This window comes from Capricornis sumatraensis, chromosome 5 (assembly GCF_032405125.1).
Source record: "Capricornis sumatraensis isolate serow.1 chromosome 5, serow.2, whole genome shotgun sequence".
Taxonomy (NCBI): domain Eukaryota; kingdom Metazoa; phylum Chordata; class Mammalia; order Artiodactyla; family Bovidae; genus Capricornis; species Capricornis sumatraensis.
The window spans coordinates 85,833,545-85,850,934 of NC_091073.1; the positions used below are offsets into that span (position 1 = coordinate 85,833,545).

At 35.8% G+C, this 17,390-nt stretch overlaps 1 protein-coding gene across 2 annotated transcripts in view; it reads right to left on the minus strand.

Moving 5' to 3' along the window:
* CDK13 (cyclin dependent kinase 13) overlaps positions 1 to 17,390 on the minus strand; it is a 126,600-nt gene that overhangs the window by 76,785 nt on the left and 32,425 nt on the right. For both annotated transcript variants that reach the window (XM_068972295.1, XM_068972294.1), the window contains exons 2-5: positions 9,406 to 10,065; positions 3,952 to 4,122; positions 2,426 to 2,565; positions 416 to 586 (exon numbers count right to left, since the gene is read on the minus strand). In XM_068972295.1, the coding sequence (XP_068828396.1) occupies positions 416 to 586; positions 2,426 to 2,565; positions 3,952 to 4,122; positions 9,406 to 10,065 (1,142 nt within the window). The remainder of the gene's footprint in view (positions 1 to 415; positions 587 to 2,425; positions 2,566 to 3,951; positions 4,123 to 9,405; positions 10,066 to 17,390) is intronic.

Here is a 17,390-nt window from a genome sequence, read left to right on the forward strand (position 1 = left end):
AAAATAGACTTGTGGTTGCCAAGGACTAGGGGAGATAGGGGACAGAAAGATTGGGAATTTCGGATTATCAGATGCAAACTATTATAAATACAATGGATAAATAACAAGGTCCTAATATATACCACAAGGAACTATAGTCAATATTCTGTTTATCATCACATGAAATTCATATCAGAATATAGAAAAGAATGTATATAAATGTAAAACTGAATCACTTTGCTATACAGCACAAGTTATTACAACATTGTAAATCAACTATAATTCAATAAAATACATTTTTAGAAAAAAATTTATTAAGTTTGATTTAAGGCAATAGCTTTACTGTACCTAATAAATACTTAAATAATCAATACCAAAATATATGTTAGCAACATCATGAATATACAGAGCTGATTATATAAATATGCACACATACCTTTATCCTTCTTAAAGTCCAAAGCATCTTCTTTATCAGTCACTATTTCCTTCATATTGATAATACTCTGGTGGGTAAGCTGCCGGAGAATTTTAATTTCTCGAATTGCTGTAATAGGAAACCCTTCCTTTTCATTATCCAGGCGCACTTTTTTTAAGGCTACCATTTCTCCTATTAGAAAAGTAAATAAAATCAGGTTACCAACTAACAAAACCAAACATTTTAAACTTTTATTTTTTCTTTTTGGCTGCACCAGGTAGTTCATGGGAATCTTAGTTCCCCAACCAAGGATCACAGCTATGCCCTTGCAGAGGAAGCTTGGAGTCTTAACCACTGGACCACCAGGGAATCCCCCCAATTTTTAATTCACAATTTCAGTTCCTACCTCTTGAAATTACAACCCACAAAATATATTCTGGTTTCCAATATACCAAATTATAAATTTATGGTTCAAAAAGTCTCTGGTTAAATAAATTATGGGGTATTTATCAAACTACAGAATACTATATAACTGTTAAAAAGGATACAGTAGGTCCAAATGTATTATCATTTTATGATAAGATGCATAAATGAAAAAAGCAAGATAATGAGGGTTGATACATTACACTGTCAATTTTTTTAATGAAGAGGAAACATTAAATACACACCTAATTTGCTTATACATGTATAAAATCTCTCTAAACAGATGCAAAAACTCTGGAAATTAAACAGATAGAAGATATGCTCATATATATTAACTTGTCCAAAGATGCACAGTTATCTAGTAGTGAAACTGGAATTCAAAATCTGGTTTAGCTATCTCCAAACTATGTGCTCTTCCCTCAACACTAAATGATTTCATAATTTAAATACAACTGAGTTTTGTAACAGATAATCCAAGTATTGAAGTGTTAGTCACTCAGTCATGTCCAACTCTTTGCAACCACATAGACTGTAGCCCGCCAGGCTCCTCTGTCCATTGGATTCTCCAGACAAGAATGTCGGAGTGGGCAGCCATTTCTTTTGCCAGGGGATCTTCCCAATAGGGACTGAATCCCAGGTCTCCCGCTTGCAAGTGGATTCTTTACTATCTGAGCTACCAAAGCAGCAAGGTGTGTGTACTGAAACACGCACAAAGAAATCCTATTTTAAGAGAAAATTCACTATAATAAGTTTGTTCATTTCACTTCTTTTGTAAGAAAAAAGAAGAATTCAGTACTTACAATTTTTCCAAAGGAAGGACATTTTTACTTTTAATCATTAAAACTTAGTTGATTCTTTTTAACAGAACTCTAAAATAAAGTATGAGTCCCTGCTTTATAATTCAACTTCTTTCGATAATGCAGAATCATCTTTATAAACATTATTGCTGCATGCTATAACTGATTTCAAAGTTTCTATGCATAAGGTAGTCTCCCTTATACTAAGTGGCCTCAAACATCTATACTATTTTATGTATTGGTTTATATCAACAAAGAACTATAAATAAAAATTAAATACTGGCTCTAAGCACTAAATATATGACCTCTAGCATAATTACTTTTTCCTCTGCTCCAAGGCTTTTTAAAACTTTCTCTCAGGTGACTCATTATAATTTGAAAGAGTACACTGCTAAATCTGGCCTCCAAATAAAGGATAATTTCTACAGAAAAAAAACTTGGGGGGGGGGGCACAAAATATAGGTATCACATAAGTCTTAATAGAACAAAATTAAGGTCAAGGTACTTTCCACCTGATTACTAACAACATAAAATTTTACTGACCGAAAAAATCTAAATCCCCCCATATTACACAACATAAATTCTAAAAAAAAAAAAAAATTTTAACATATATATATGTATATGCCTTGTTACCTGAACTCATATCTTAATGATAGTCTATATATAAAATGAAACCAAAAACAAGAGGAAACAAGAGCATGATAAATTCAAGTTTAACTTTTTCCTGAAACTTCAAGTTATACATTAGAAGAGAAACATGACTTAAGTACATTCCATAGATCCAAAGATCCAAAATACTTGGCATTCTTACCAGTGTCTTTATCCCTGGCCTTGTAAACTTGTCCATAGGTACCTTCTCCAATAATTCCGATGATATCAAATTTATCCACGCAGCGTTTTCCCCAGTCAATATCTTTCTCTTTGATTTCACCATAGCGAGGCCCACATATTCTATCAAATATAGTTCTGAAGTTTTTATATACAATCAAGTAAACTGAATAAACTATTTAATACTCAGTATCCACCCGCCACCCAATCTTAAATCTTTTATTTCCCCTCACTCTTGTATATTTGTGATCATCTAAGACAAGTAACACTGTGAGTTGGTACTATAAATCATCATGAAAGTCAAGTTATTATTTCTGCATACTGACTTTCCTTCTGTAGACTAACAGAATAGGAGAAGTAAAGTGTTTATGAAGGACTTTCAGAAATACAATGCAATTTTTCAGCGAGTGGACCAAAGCAACACCAGTCCAAAGAGTCAAAGCTCTCTAACCAGGCACCAGAGTGTTTTCTTTTTCATTATTGACATCAAATCTATACGTATTTGCTTTCAAAAGTCAAAAGTTTAAAAAGACAAAAATTACCAAAGGTCTAACTATAAAGCATATTAACATATAAAGCATATTGAGACTTATGGCTCAATAAAACTATCTTAAAAACAGAAGCACGAGAAAGACTTTCAGTCAAGAGAATATAGAAATATTAATATAATCATCCCTTAGGAATCCACACTTTTTAAAAAGTGTGCATTATATATACAACAAATAGTTGACACTCATCAAGAAGATATGTAACTCTGTAGTATTTTAATATTCTGGCAGGTAATAGAATTTAAGTTATTAAGCTACAATACTCAAAGAGAGACTATTTTAAAAGTTTTCTAGCTTTCTACTCTACACTAGAAAATCACTTCATATTCTTATACTAGACACTACCTGAAACAGCAATTCTAAAATCAGATCTAACTCAAAAGCTTACTCACACTTTTCTTTGCTTAAGTTAAAAAAAAAAAGGAATCATTCTCTTCTCCTTAACTGACGAACAGGTTTCAAGGGAAAGAGTTATCTCTAGGCACTTACTTGAAGCTAATTTAGGATACAGATTTCAAACCTTCTTCCACTCCACCTCTTGCAAAATGAAGAATGCATTAGTTATGAGAGCAAATGGAGCTAAAAGGAAAGATAAACATGGCAGCTCGCCCATTTCTAATTTTGTTTGGGCTCACTGAATGCTGACTTCCACCTTGCCCAATTTCAATATTTCTGTCATTTAAATATGTTAATTATAGAAGTTTTCTTCAACACATATAATATCCCAAGAAATCAATACATTACAAACTGAGAAAAAATTGTGGTTTTATTAGTCACTTTGAGTAAGTACTCAGGCAATTATGAAAAATTTCCAAAGCTCCAATGAAATTTATTCATATACTTAAGCTGAAAAAATAAATACACTTTTTTAAAATCTTAATTTTATATTTTATGATTTTTTTTCTGATGATACAGAATCATCTCTGGCCAATTTAAGAGCAGGTAGAAAGCAAGCACATACTTAGGCCTCCTTTTATTATGTAACTGTGTTGCTGTTTTCTTTTCCTCTGGACTCTTTGAGAGATCATCTCCTCCTGGTAGCTCAGGGGGCAGTGGTAAATCAGCAAGCAGACATCGCAGTTTCTTTTCTACTTCTTTTTTAACCGCTTTTACTGAAATATTTCCTCGCAAGCTAAAAAGGAATCACAAATAAACACAAAATTTATTTCACTGAGAAATAAAAATACATTTATGCAATATGCAATGGCAAAAGACTAGTTTACTTTCCAGCTATATTCAACTGCAAAATACAAAATTTGAGAGTAAAAATGATACAGAATCAGATTAAAAAAAAAAATGGAAAGCTAAGAAAAATATGAAATTGTTACTAATAATGTATAAGTATTGGTTCAATATTAACATTTGTTAATTGTAACAAATGTACCATACTAATACTGTTAGATGTTAATAATGAGACCAAGTTCAAGGTATACGGTAACCCTCTGTAATATCACTGTAAATTTTGTAAATACTAAAACTGTTCTTAAAAAATGTTTATTTTTAAATGATACAGAATTACTATATAAACTATAAATTAAAACTTAAAGTCAAGTAGTCATGCTTTACAGGAAAATTCATTAGTTTTAAAGCATTTGGTTTGATTCTGGTAGAGAGACAAAAAGCCATTTTGTTGTAAGAAATAAACCACATGCTATTATGTATCTTGCCTATTTAAATAACCACAGGGAACTAATTTAGGGCTTCCCAGGTAGGTCAGTAGAAAAGAATCCACCTGCCAATGTAGAAGATGCAAGAGACCTAGGTTCGATCCATGGGTCAGGAAGATCCCCTGGAATAGTAAATGGCAACCCACTCCAGTATTCCTGCCTGGAAAATTCCATACACAAAGGAACCTGGAGGGCTACAGTCCACAGGGTAGCAAGGGTCAGACAGGCCTGAGCACGTACACAAAGAACTGATTTAGCTTCATCCCTTTTCCGAATAAATTTTTCTTGAATTGGACAATGATTTTTTTTTTAGTTTTTTTTAGATTCTAGTTTATCAGAATTACAGTTGAAAATTAAGCTCAGTTTTATACTTTTTATGAATATATTAAGGGCTCTGATTTTTTTAAGTATATGTTAACCTGGTAATTATTTTAAACCTCCCAGACATTACAAATGTAACACACTGAAAGAGAATCTTAAAATGGTAATAAAATTTGGACTTCACATACTTTCATTTTTTATATATAATTTTATTTCTTTGTTTTTGGCTGTGCTGGGTCTTTGCTGCTACATGCAGTTTTCTCTACTTGCGGCAAGCAGTCCACAGGCTCCTCATTACAGTGGCTTCTCCTACTGCAGAGCAGACTCTACGTTGCTCAGGTTCAGTAGCTGCAGCCGCCAGGCTCTAGAGCAAGGCTCCCTGGTTGCGGCGCAGGCTTAGCTGCTCTGTAGCATGCAGGATTTTCCCTATCAGCGACTGAACACTGTCTCCTGCACTGGCAGGTGGATTCTTTACCACTGAGCCAGTAGAGAAGCCTTATTTCATATACTTTCGTAACAGTTATGAGTCCCAGAATTTAAAAAATTTAGTGAAACTACACTGCTGTAGTCAGAAATTACTACTGATGTTAACAATGTCATTTTACTTAATTATCACTTCTACGTACATTGAAAATTAATATTATTGTACAATAAATATATGGATCTTTTAATACCATCTGATAAAAACTATCAATAAAATTATGACTTTTCTTGACAACCCCAGGTTACTTACTAGAAAGTAACCTCTAATAGGGAAAACAAGCTCAAAATGGACATGGATTGCAGTTTTATTTCTATAGTAATGGTGTCATGCAACCTACTTCTCAATTTTAATGTCCCACCATTTAACAAATATTCACTGTATATGTCCATGTGCTAGATGTTACATAAAACACTATAGTTTAACAAGAGAAAAAAATTCACAAAAACATTAAGATTCAGTTCTTCTCAAAAAAAAGCTTTCAGTCTTTTGGAAGACGTCAGTAAACACCAGGATACAGTACTAAACACACTGATTTCCAGAGTAATATGGTACTAAAGGGTAGCCAACTCAAGACTGAAAGACAGTAAAAGCTTTTTTCTAGAAAAGGTACCACTTGAACTGTCTGAAAATAAATCTATTTAAAATAATTTATTTAGAGAACTGTAGTCTCTAACTTGTAATTAGACTTTAGTCAAAAATTTGCTTGTACAAAAACAATTCAACATGGGGGCGCGGCATAGAAGTCTTACTCTACTTACAATTTAGCATGTAAAAGACTGCCTATACTCAAATACATCATTATATGAACTATTAAATTCAGCAAGGCTCCGAGACTTAAGAGAAATGAAATGTTACTTCCCAAGAATAACACTATATAATTTAAAATATATTCGCACTGAATACTTGCAATAACCAAATAGGATATCTAATGATTTTTTTTTGTTTCCATATACTACAGTAACAAAAAACAATAAAATGCCTTAACAAGAAATGTGTAAGATCAAGAGAAGAAAATTAAAACATGATTGATAAACATAAAACTAGAGAAGAATGAAAGAAAAGAAGAGATGTTTTCATATGGGAAGTTCCAATTCTGTACAGCTGTCAGTCTCCAAATTAATCACTGCATTTAATCAAGTCCCAAACAAAAAATCAAGCAAGAGAAATCAAATGATTTAAAATTTATCTAAGAAAAAAGGAAAAAATGCCAACAGTGGACCCAAATTCATTCACAGCAGCACTGAAGTTGAGGCTGAAGGGTTGGTTGTTCACTAAGCAGTCATTTACTCCATCCCTTCACTTTTACATTACCTGCCTGCGTCTAATTTTTATATATGGCACCAGAAGTCAGTGAGATAGAGTATTCAATAAATGATGTTAGCAACAACTGATCTATTAGTCCACAAGGTGGTGGACAAGAGTGGACAATCAGACCATGTCTTTCTCCCACATATAATAAACAAAAACAAATTTCTGTAAGATGTGAATCAGCCTTTAAAAACTTTTTAAACCTGTAAGTTTTAATGGAAAAATGACAGATCCAAATACATTCAAAATGGAGAACATTCACACAGCCAAAACAAGTTAAGTCTCAAAGATAAGCAACACATTCTGAAAGGCACAGATCAAGATCCTAACATAAGGGGTACCTATAAATCAATTAAAAAATAATAATAATAATCTTAAGGAAAAGTCAGCATAAGACCTGAACAAGCAATTCACTGGGAAAAAAAAGCCAAATGTTCAGAAAGATGCTATATCTCAATAATCAGAAAAAGGCAAAATTAATCACATATTTTAAAGATTTTCAATATTTCAATATTGGCAATATTTAGTAACACTGAAGCAATTTTATATATTTGGCTACATAAATTGACACACAATCCTACTAAGACACAATTTGGCAGTTTCTATCAAATTTTTAAATGTGGAGCTTTGACCACATAACTATCCTATATAAATTGCTCATGTGTACATAAAATATTAATGTATAAGGAGTGTTTAATAGCAAAAAATTTTAAATCTAAATATCCATTAATCAACAGGAGAATAATTAATAAGTGGATGCATCCACTTCCATGTGAAGGAATACTGAATCTATCTCTACCAACATGGAAAGATCTCCAATACATTAAATTTCAAAAGAAGAGAGGAAGAATATTATAAATGGTATGATCCTCATTTTTTAAAAAAGGATGATTAGATATAAACGTATAGTTAACAGTCTATCTTATGATTTTCAGAGAGAAATAGATTCCAAGGCTGGGAGAGAAGCAAAGTTCAAAGTGGGTCTAAAAGATTATTTGGATGGGAAGCAAGAATTCACTCCAAAATAAAAGAGGTCATATCAAAAGGACAAAGGAGTTGGCTTAAAGGAGCTCCCACTGGCCAAATTCCAGACAATCAAATTTGGAACATCAAAAAGAAGAGTGGCTGTAACTGGTGTTAAATCAATCTTTGGCCACATATGTCAGTAGTAGTACTCAAGAGTCTTAAAAACGTTCTATATCCTTGAAACATACAAAAACATTCAAAGCAAAACAGAGCAGAGACACAATAAAAAAAGAAGACAGCAAAGGTGAGTCAAAAAAATTTTTAATGACCAAGTATGGAATGTGCCACCATCTTATTAAAAACAGATGCACAAAGAAAACCCTTAATAAGCAGTCACCACCTGGGCACATATCCTGAATTCTCACCAGTAAAATTTACCCCTACAGCACATATGAAGAGCAAAGTAGAGAATAACTAGTCTCACTAGTCCAGAATCACTAGATTCTTGGCAACAGGCAACAGGCTTCTTCTCTTAGTGATGAAGAGACTCAGTTCTGGACTCATGCCTCTGTGTGCTGGACAACCTATTCCAGGACTCATCAAAACTATAAATCATTACTGCTATGTCCCTTCAGTGTTCCTAACAAAAACAGTCAAACCTGCAAATATCACAATTAGAACAGTATAACTAGGTAACACCTGATTAAATTGGATGGGGTCCCTTCAGCAACATTTCTGATTGTACTAAAAATACAAAGGAAAAAGATGCTTCAGAGGGGATGAAATTATAATTTATTTTTGTTTAAATTAAAAAATTTTCATAAAGCTAGCCAAAGTGAGTGCTTGAAAGACCTGCCCACATGGCATTTTTATCAACCTGTTTTCAAATTCCCTAAAGATGCCAGCTAGAAACACTGCCCATATAGTTGTTTTTTAACAAAAAGGGGAGTAAGAGTTATAATTTCTTCATAAAAATAAAAATGGAAACGGTCAAATCAATAGGCAAATCACACACAGCATAAAGTTTCCATCCGAGCACAATTTGAGAAACATTCTTAGAACTGTGTTTACATTTAGTCATTCTTAGCTTCATCCTCTTTAAAATGTTTCAAAATAAAGTACTAGCTATACCCCAACAGCAGAAATTTATAAATAATTTAAAGGAAAGCATTAACACATTATGACATTTCTGAAACATGTAATTAATCTCTAGTTGCAAAAAATTGAGTCAATAAAAAACTAAAAGACGATGTATTCATAAAGGGACCTAAAGTGATAAATTTATAAGGTCAGTGAAAACATTAGAAATAAGCAAGATAATATGATATTATCACCCAGGACAGATTCTATTATAAAATGCCCTGTCTCTGATAACATCAAATACTCAGCCAAAGAAAATACTGACATTTCTCATTTCCAAACTCAAACTGAAACATACATTATATGCCATGACAATGGCAATTTTTACCAGGAATTCTTAGCATAAGCTATAATTTTTTCATCCTACATACAATGTGCTTCATTTTAAGTTGTATACCATAAAGAAAATTAATTCACTTACTAAACAGTATTTCATAAAAGTTTTTTTGGGGAGGGGTCAAATAATCTGTCATTTTAAACTGAGATTTCCTTTTCTTTACCCAGTCACAACAAACTTTTTTGCACTTACCTATCGGCATCTTTATCTTCAGGCAGCATGGGAGGCAGAGGCAAGGGTGGTAAGGTAGAGGTCACTAAAGCCACATGTTGCTCCTTCTCCTTGGCTCCTATGCTTGGTGTAAGTGGTTTCGTTTTCTCTTTAAGAGATACTGGTTCCTCCTTTGTAGCAGCAGATTTACTCTCCTTTCCAACTACAACTGCTTTCTTGGTGGCTTTATCTACAATCAAATTATTATCCACTTTTGTTACCTGAAGAGGTGGCTTTGCTTTTGCCTTGTCAGTTTTTAACATCCCACCGCCTGAGGGAGAAGGTGTGTGCTCAGTTTTAAGCTTCTTCACGTCCTTCACATGGTTGGTTTGTGATGCACTGGCACCAGTTTCTGTGTTCCCCTTGGTAGGTGTAGAAGTGTTGGCAGCTTTGGCAGCTTTGGCAGCAGCCTCAGCAGCCTTAGCTGCCTCTGCAGCCTTAGCTGCCTCTGCAGCTCGTGCTGCCTCTGCAGCTCGTGCTTTTTTATTCTTGTTCAATTCAGCTGCCAGGCTACTCTTCAGAGTTAGTGTGCTAGGAGAAATGCTAGAATGACGACTTCTGGATCTAGACAATCTATGCCTGCTACGAGATCTTGAATGCCTAGATGAATATGGGCTTCTGCTTCGCGATTTGGCAGACCGTCTGGTGGAAAATAATTAAGATTAAGTCAGTAATTCAGAAAAGTTCAATTTGCAATGTACAAAACTGCTAACTTGAGCCTGTAAATTAAATAGAAAGTATTTAATTTCAAAATCACAATATAGTTTTTGTGAGAGAATTTTTAAAAAAACAAAAAGCGCTTTTAAGTAAAGTATCATCTAGTGGCTATACATTTCCTGAAAACAGTGAATGCTTGATTCTGGTCTGGCCTACTAACGCTCAAAGGTAAAGCTGGATGAAAGCACATCTCTGTGAGAAGAAATACAATAAGAATTAGGTGAAAAAGATTCAAAAATACAATCACTGCTGTCTCAAGCAAATAGAAGCAGTCACTAAAGATACATCACTGGTAGACGTGGGAGAGTGAAGTCTGACCAGTTTTTTACCAGGGAGATAATTTCTGCATCTCAAAAGCACTTCATCTGTAAGTTCAGAAGCAAGCACTGCTCTGTCTACACCAAGAATGAAAAGAGTGAAACCTCTCATTTGGCAGTAAGTAAAAGAAGTCTAAATCCTGGGAACTACTGAACAATGACTGTTCACTTCTCAAAAATCACTGAAGTACAGAGAAAGTCGCTCAGTCGTGTCTGACTCTGCGACACCATGGACTATACACTCCATGGAATTCTCCAGGCCAAAATACTGGAGTGGGTAGCCTTTCCCTTCTCCAGGGGTTCTTCCCAATCCAGGGATCAAACCCAGGTCTTCCACATTGCAGGCGGATTCTTTACCAACTGAACCACAGGGAAGCCCAAGAAATTGGAGTGAGTAGCATATCCCTTCTCCAGCAGATCTTCCCAACCCAGGAATCAAACCGGGGGTCTCCTGCATTGCAGGTGGATTCTTTACAACTGAGCTAACAGGGAAGCCCCCAAAATCATTGGGAAACACAAATACTAACATATATTGAAAAGTATGGTGGCAATCAAAGTTCTTATGAAACAAATGCAGCATAGCACCAAGAGAAACAAAGCTGAGCTTTTCAAATTCACACCTTATCAAAACTTCTAAAAAATACAAGACCAACGCACTATTGGAGTATTTTGATATGGCTCACTTAATGACCACATCAACCGCAGTAAAGTATCTGCAGTTTAGAGGTAAGAAACAATCTAAAAGATTACCTTAAGTCAGCCCCTCTCTGATTAGTAGTTGTCCTGGTTATTATCTTACTGCCACTACCCCATCCCTCCAATATTCTTCTGCCCCACTCTGTGCCAAAAGGAAGCAGACTTGAACAGCATCTGCTCAATTCCACGACTGTCCATCACTGGCAGAGAAAGGCTGGATTAATTCTTTCCAACTCCCTCCTTCCTACTGGTCATATTTTGTGACAGACACTGTGTCCCTTTATCACCCATGGCTCCTGTCAGGTACTCCTCCACAGTTCTCACGAGGCTCTAATGACACTATGCTTTCCTTGCCCTTTCAAGCTTCCCTCTGTAACCACTGAAAACACATCCTTTGTCAGTTTTCTTACTCCATCCCTATCCCTGTACTCCTCCTGAACCATCTGAGCTGGATTCTGTCCTCTTTTAGAACCTAACTGCATGCCAGGTCTTAAAACCAGACCTTTTGATTCTGAAGTAAGTAAAGTCACATTCAACACATTAACACACTACTAGTGAAGCTCAACATTCAGAAAACTAAGATCATGGCATCCGGTCCCATCACTTCATGGGAAATAGATGGGGAAACAGTGGAAACAGTGGCTGACTTTATTTCGGGGGGGGGCTCTAAAATCACTGCAGATGGTGACCGAAGCCATGAAATTAAAAGACAGTTACTCCTCAAAAGGAAAGTTATGACCAACCTAGACAGAATATTCAAAAGCAGAGACATTACTTTGTCAACAAAGGTCCATCTAGTCAAGGCTATGGTTTTTCCAGTGGTCATGTATGGATGTGAGAGTTGGACTATAAAGAAAGCTGAGCGCAGAAAAATTGATGCTTTTGAACTGTGGTGTTGGAGAAGACTCTTGAGAGTGCCTTGGACTGCAAGGAGATCCAACCAGTCCATCCTAAAGGAGATCAGTCCTGGGTGTTTATTGGAAAGGCTGATGTTGAAGCTGAAACTCTAATACTATAGCCAACTGATGCAAAGAACTGACTCATTTGAAAAGACCCTGATGCTGGGAAAGATTGAGGGCAGGAGGAGAAGCAGACGACAGATGAGATGGTTGGAAGCCATCACCAACTCAATGGACATGGGTTTGGGTGGACTCTGGGAGTTGGTGATAGACAGGGAGGCCTGGCGTGCTGTGGTTCTTAGGGTCGCAAAGAATCGGACACAACTGAGCGACTGAACTGAACTGATGGGAGACAGTCCTTACTGAAAACTAAATATTGGGATTCAGTAAAAAAAAAAAAAAAAGGCAAAGAAACTCCTAAGAATCTATAATTAAAATGGGAAGAGAAAAGGAAGAACTGAAAATTTTTGTTTATAACTGGCCTTCATGTATTACAAAATATATATTACACAATACATTTTACAGTTCTAGTATGAAGATAAATAATGGTTAGATTTAGGATAAACTCAAATAAAAATTCAACTTCTCCCTCATTCTTTCAGTAACATTTCAAAACATACAGAGGGCCAATTAGTGTTCAGTGCTGAGCTAGTGTTTCAAATTCTATACTTTACATAAAGTATTTATGTAACATTATTTCAGGTAAAAGGGAATATTGGTTTAGAAAACACTTTAACACTTGGTTATGGTTATATACTCATATACAGCGATCATTATAATCATCAATGATCTTATAACTATTTATGGAAATGAGGGAAATGTTTGGTTAAATATAAAGCAATAAGCTGGTTATAAACTATCTTGGATAACTTTAATATAGGAGCCAAAAGTGTCATATTATGAAACATGCAGCCACACTTTTAATTTCCTATGCCTAAGTATCTTGGACCTCAAAGAAAGTCTGCTATGCCATATTTCTATGCCCTGATCAGATACTAAGCAGCAGTATCTCATTCCAATCCCAAAGAAAGGCAATGCCATAGAATGCTCAAACTACCACACAATTGCACTCATCTCACGCGCTAGTAAAGTAATGCTCGAAATTCTCCAAGCTAGGCTTCAGCAATACATGAACGGTGAACTTCCAGATGTTCAAGCCGGTTTTAGAAAAGGCAGAGGAATCAAGAGATCAAATTGCCAACATCTGCTGGATCATCGAAAAAACAAGAGAATTCCAGAAAAACATCTATTTCTGCTTTATTGACTATGCCAAAGCCTTTGACTGTGTACATCACAATAAACTGTGGAAAACCCTGAAAGAGATGGGAATACCAGACCACCAGACCTGCCTCTTGAGAAACAGGTCAGGAAGCAACAGTTAGAACTAGAAATGGGACAACAGACTGGCTCCAAATAGGAAAAGGAGTTCGTCAAGGCTGTATATTGTCACCCTGCTTAGCACATCATGAGAAGTGCTGGGCTGGAAGAAGCACAAGCTGGAATCAAGATTGCTGGGAGAAATATCAATAACCTCAGATATGCAGATGACACCACCCTTATGGCAGAAAGTGAAGAGGAACTCAAAAGCCTCTTGATGAAAGTGAAAGAGGAGAGTGAAAAAGTTGGCTTAAAGCTCAACATTCAAAAAACTAAGATCATGGCATCTGGTTCCATCACTTCATGGCAAATAGACGGGTCAACAGTGGAAACAGTGTCAGACTTTATATTTTTGGGTTCCCAAATCACTGCAGATGGTGATTGCAGCCATGAAATTAAAAGACGCTTACTCCTTGGAAGAAAAGTTATGACCAATCTAGATAGCATATTCAAAAGCAGAGACAAAAAAAAAAAAAAAGCAGAGACATTACTTTGCCAACAAAGGTCTGTCTAGTCTAGGCTATGGTTTTTCCAGTGGTCATGTATGGATGTGAGAGTTGGACTGTAAAGAAACCTGAGCGCAGAAGAATTGATGTTTTTGAACTGTGGTGTTGGAGAAGACTCTTGAGAGTCCCTTGGACTGCAAGGAGATCCAACCAGTCCATCCTAAAAGAGATCAGTCCTGGGTATTCATTGGAAGGACTGATGCTGAAGCTGAAACTCCAATACTTTGGCCACTTCATGCAAACAGTTGACTCATTGGAAAAGACTCTGATGCTGGGAGGGATTGGGGGCAGGAGGAGAAGGGGACGACAGAGGATGAGATGGCTGGATAGCATCACCGACTCGATGGACGTTGAGTCTGAGTGAACTCCGGGAGTTGGTGATGGACAGGGAGGCCTGGCGTGCTGCAATTCATGGGGTCACAAAGAGTCAGACACGACTGAGCGACTGAACTGAACTGAAACTTTATTTAAGAAAACAAAGATAAAATTCCAACACAAGTAACTCCTCTAGCGTATTGATTATTCTCTTCTGCAAAGAATCTGTATAACGAAATTATCGGAAAGACAAAAAATGTTTGATTTCTAAAAATCGTATTTCAGAAGACGTTTTTATGGTATTGGTTCTCTGTACCAAATGAAATTCTTCTAGACACGCTCTCCCTTCTTATCCAATTCTATTTCACTTCAAAGTTTTCTTAACTTTTCAAATTTTCTATCCTAGTAAACTTACATCCTCTAAGATGTTTCATATTTGGTAATAAATTTCAATTATGTATTTACTGTTTATGTGCATGCATGCTAAGTCTCTTCAGTTGTGTCTGACCTTTTGCAATCCCATGGACTATAGCCCACCAGGCACTTCTGTCCATGGGATTCTCCAGACAAGAATACTGGTTGGGTTGCCATGCCCTCCTCGGGGGATTTTCCCGACCCAGGGGTGGAACCTTCATCTCGTGCACTGCAGGCAGATTCTTTATTGCTGAACCACCGAGGGAAATCCTTACTGTTTATAACAACACATTTGGGGAATCTAAAATTAAATAAAAACACAAAAGTCAAGTTTAGGTCTCTTTTTTACTGATGACCTAATATTCCAGTCAAACAAAGTTATGAGGCTAAGAGAGAAGTGGCTCGATATAAAGTGGATCGAATTAGAGAAGACGATATAATGACTTATATAAGAACTTAAATGGATGATAGACAGCAAGTCCATGTTTTACAAATATGAACAGTATAAAAAGGCAGAAAGATACGACCCCAAAAGATGAACCATGCCCCCCACCCAGGGTGGAAGATGTCCAATAGGCTACTGGGGAAGAGTGGAGGACAATTACCAATTGCTCCAGAAAGAATGAAGCGGCTGGGTGAAAGCAGAAATGATCCTCAGTTGTGAATGTGTCTGGTGGTGAAAGTAAAATCCGATGCTGTAAACAACAATACTGCATAGGAGCCTTGAAGGTTAGGTCCATGAATCAAGATAAATTGGACGTGGTCAAGCAAGAAATGGCAAGAATAAACATCAACATACCATCACCAATTCAATGGAGATGAACTTGGGCAAACTCCAGGAAATAGTGAGGAATAGGGAGCCCTAACGTGCTGCAGTCCATGGGGTCGCACAGTTAGACACAACTTAGTGACTGAACAACAACAAAGTTGCAGGATACAAAGTCAGTATAAAAAAAAAATCAGTTGTCCTTCTATACGCTAACAATGAACTATTAGAAAGACTAAGTAAGAAAACAATCCCTTTTAAATAGCATCAAAAAGAATGAACCAATCAGGAATAAATTTAACCAAGGAGATGAAAGAAATTGCAAAAGAAATAAATGGAAACATCTGTGCTCATGGAGTGGAAGAATTATTAAATCATCCATACTCCTCAAAGTAGTCTACAAATTCAATGCAACCCCCATTAAAATTCCAATGGCATTTTATACAAAAATTGGGAAAAAATATTAAAAATCATATGGAACCACAAAAAACCCTGAATAGCACAAACACTCTTGAAAAAGAAGAACAGAGTTGGAGGCATCAACTTTCTGATTTCAAACTATATTACAAAGTTACAGTAATCAAAATAATTGATTACTGTATTGGTAATTGTATTGACATAAAAACAGAGATTCAGACTAACAGCACAAAATGGAGGGTCTAGAAATAAACCCTTGCATACATATGGCCAATTAATTTTCTACAAAGGAGTCAAGAATACAGAAAGAAGAAAGAATGATCTCTTCAATAAATGGTGTGGGAAAACTAGATGACCATATGCAAAAAAAAATAAAACTGGACCTTTATTTTATACCACATACAAAAATCAACTCAAAATGGATAGAGACTTGAAGATAAGATTTGAAACCATAAAATTCCTAGAAGGAAAATAGGGGGTAAACTCCTTGATATTGGTCTTGGCAATGGTTTATCAAAAGCAAAAACAAACATGTGGGACTACATCAAAATTATGCATAGCATAACTTATGTATAACAAACTTGTTATGCATAGCAAAGGAAACCACCAACAAAACAAGAAGTCAACCTATACAGCAGGGAAAAAGTGTTCTTGATAAGAGGTTTATATACAAAATACATAAGGAACTCATACAACTCAGAGCAAAAAAATCAAATAACCCAATTAAAAAGTGGGCAAAACGGACTTCCTGGCAGTCCACTGGCTAAGTCTCCATGGTTCCATAGCAGGGAGTGCAGACTTGATCCCTGGTCAGGGAACTAAGATCCCACATGCCACTCTGCACAGCCAAATAATTAAATTTTTAAAAGCATTTATTTAAAAGAACGTGTGCAAAGGACTTGAAGAGATTCTGAAACACATCCAAATGGCGAACAGGTATCTGAAAAGGTGCTTAGTATCACTAATCATCAGAAAAACACAATTCAAAACTACAATGAGAAGGCATCACGTATCTGCTTGAATGTCTATAATGGGAAAGGTGAGAAACACTGAATGCCGGTGAGAATGTAGAGAAAATGGAACCTCAGTACACTGATGGTAGGAATGCAAACTGATACAACCACCACAGAAATCATATGAAGCACATCTAGAAGTCAAAACTACAACTACCAGCAATCCACTTCTGTATATATTCAAAGGAAATGAAATCACTACCTCAAAAGAGGTATCTGTACAGACAGACCCATAGCACCACAAAAAGCAAATTTACAATAAAGCAAGTCACACAAATGTTTTGGTTTCCCAGCGCATATAAAAGCTATGTTATACTATACTGTTGTCTATTAAGTATGCAGTAGCATTATTTCTAAAATAAATACATACCTCAATTTTAAAAATTACTGTTGTTGGTACCTCAACATAATAAAGGCCATATACAACAAACCCAAGCAAACATTCTTCTCAATGGTGAAAAACTAAAAGCATTCCCTCTAAGATGAGGAATAACACAAGGGTGGCCACTCTCTCCACTATTATTCAACAG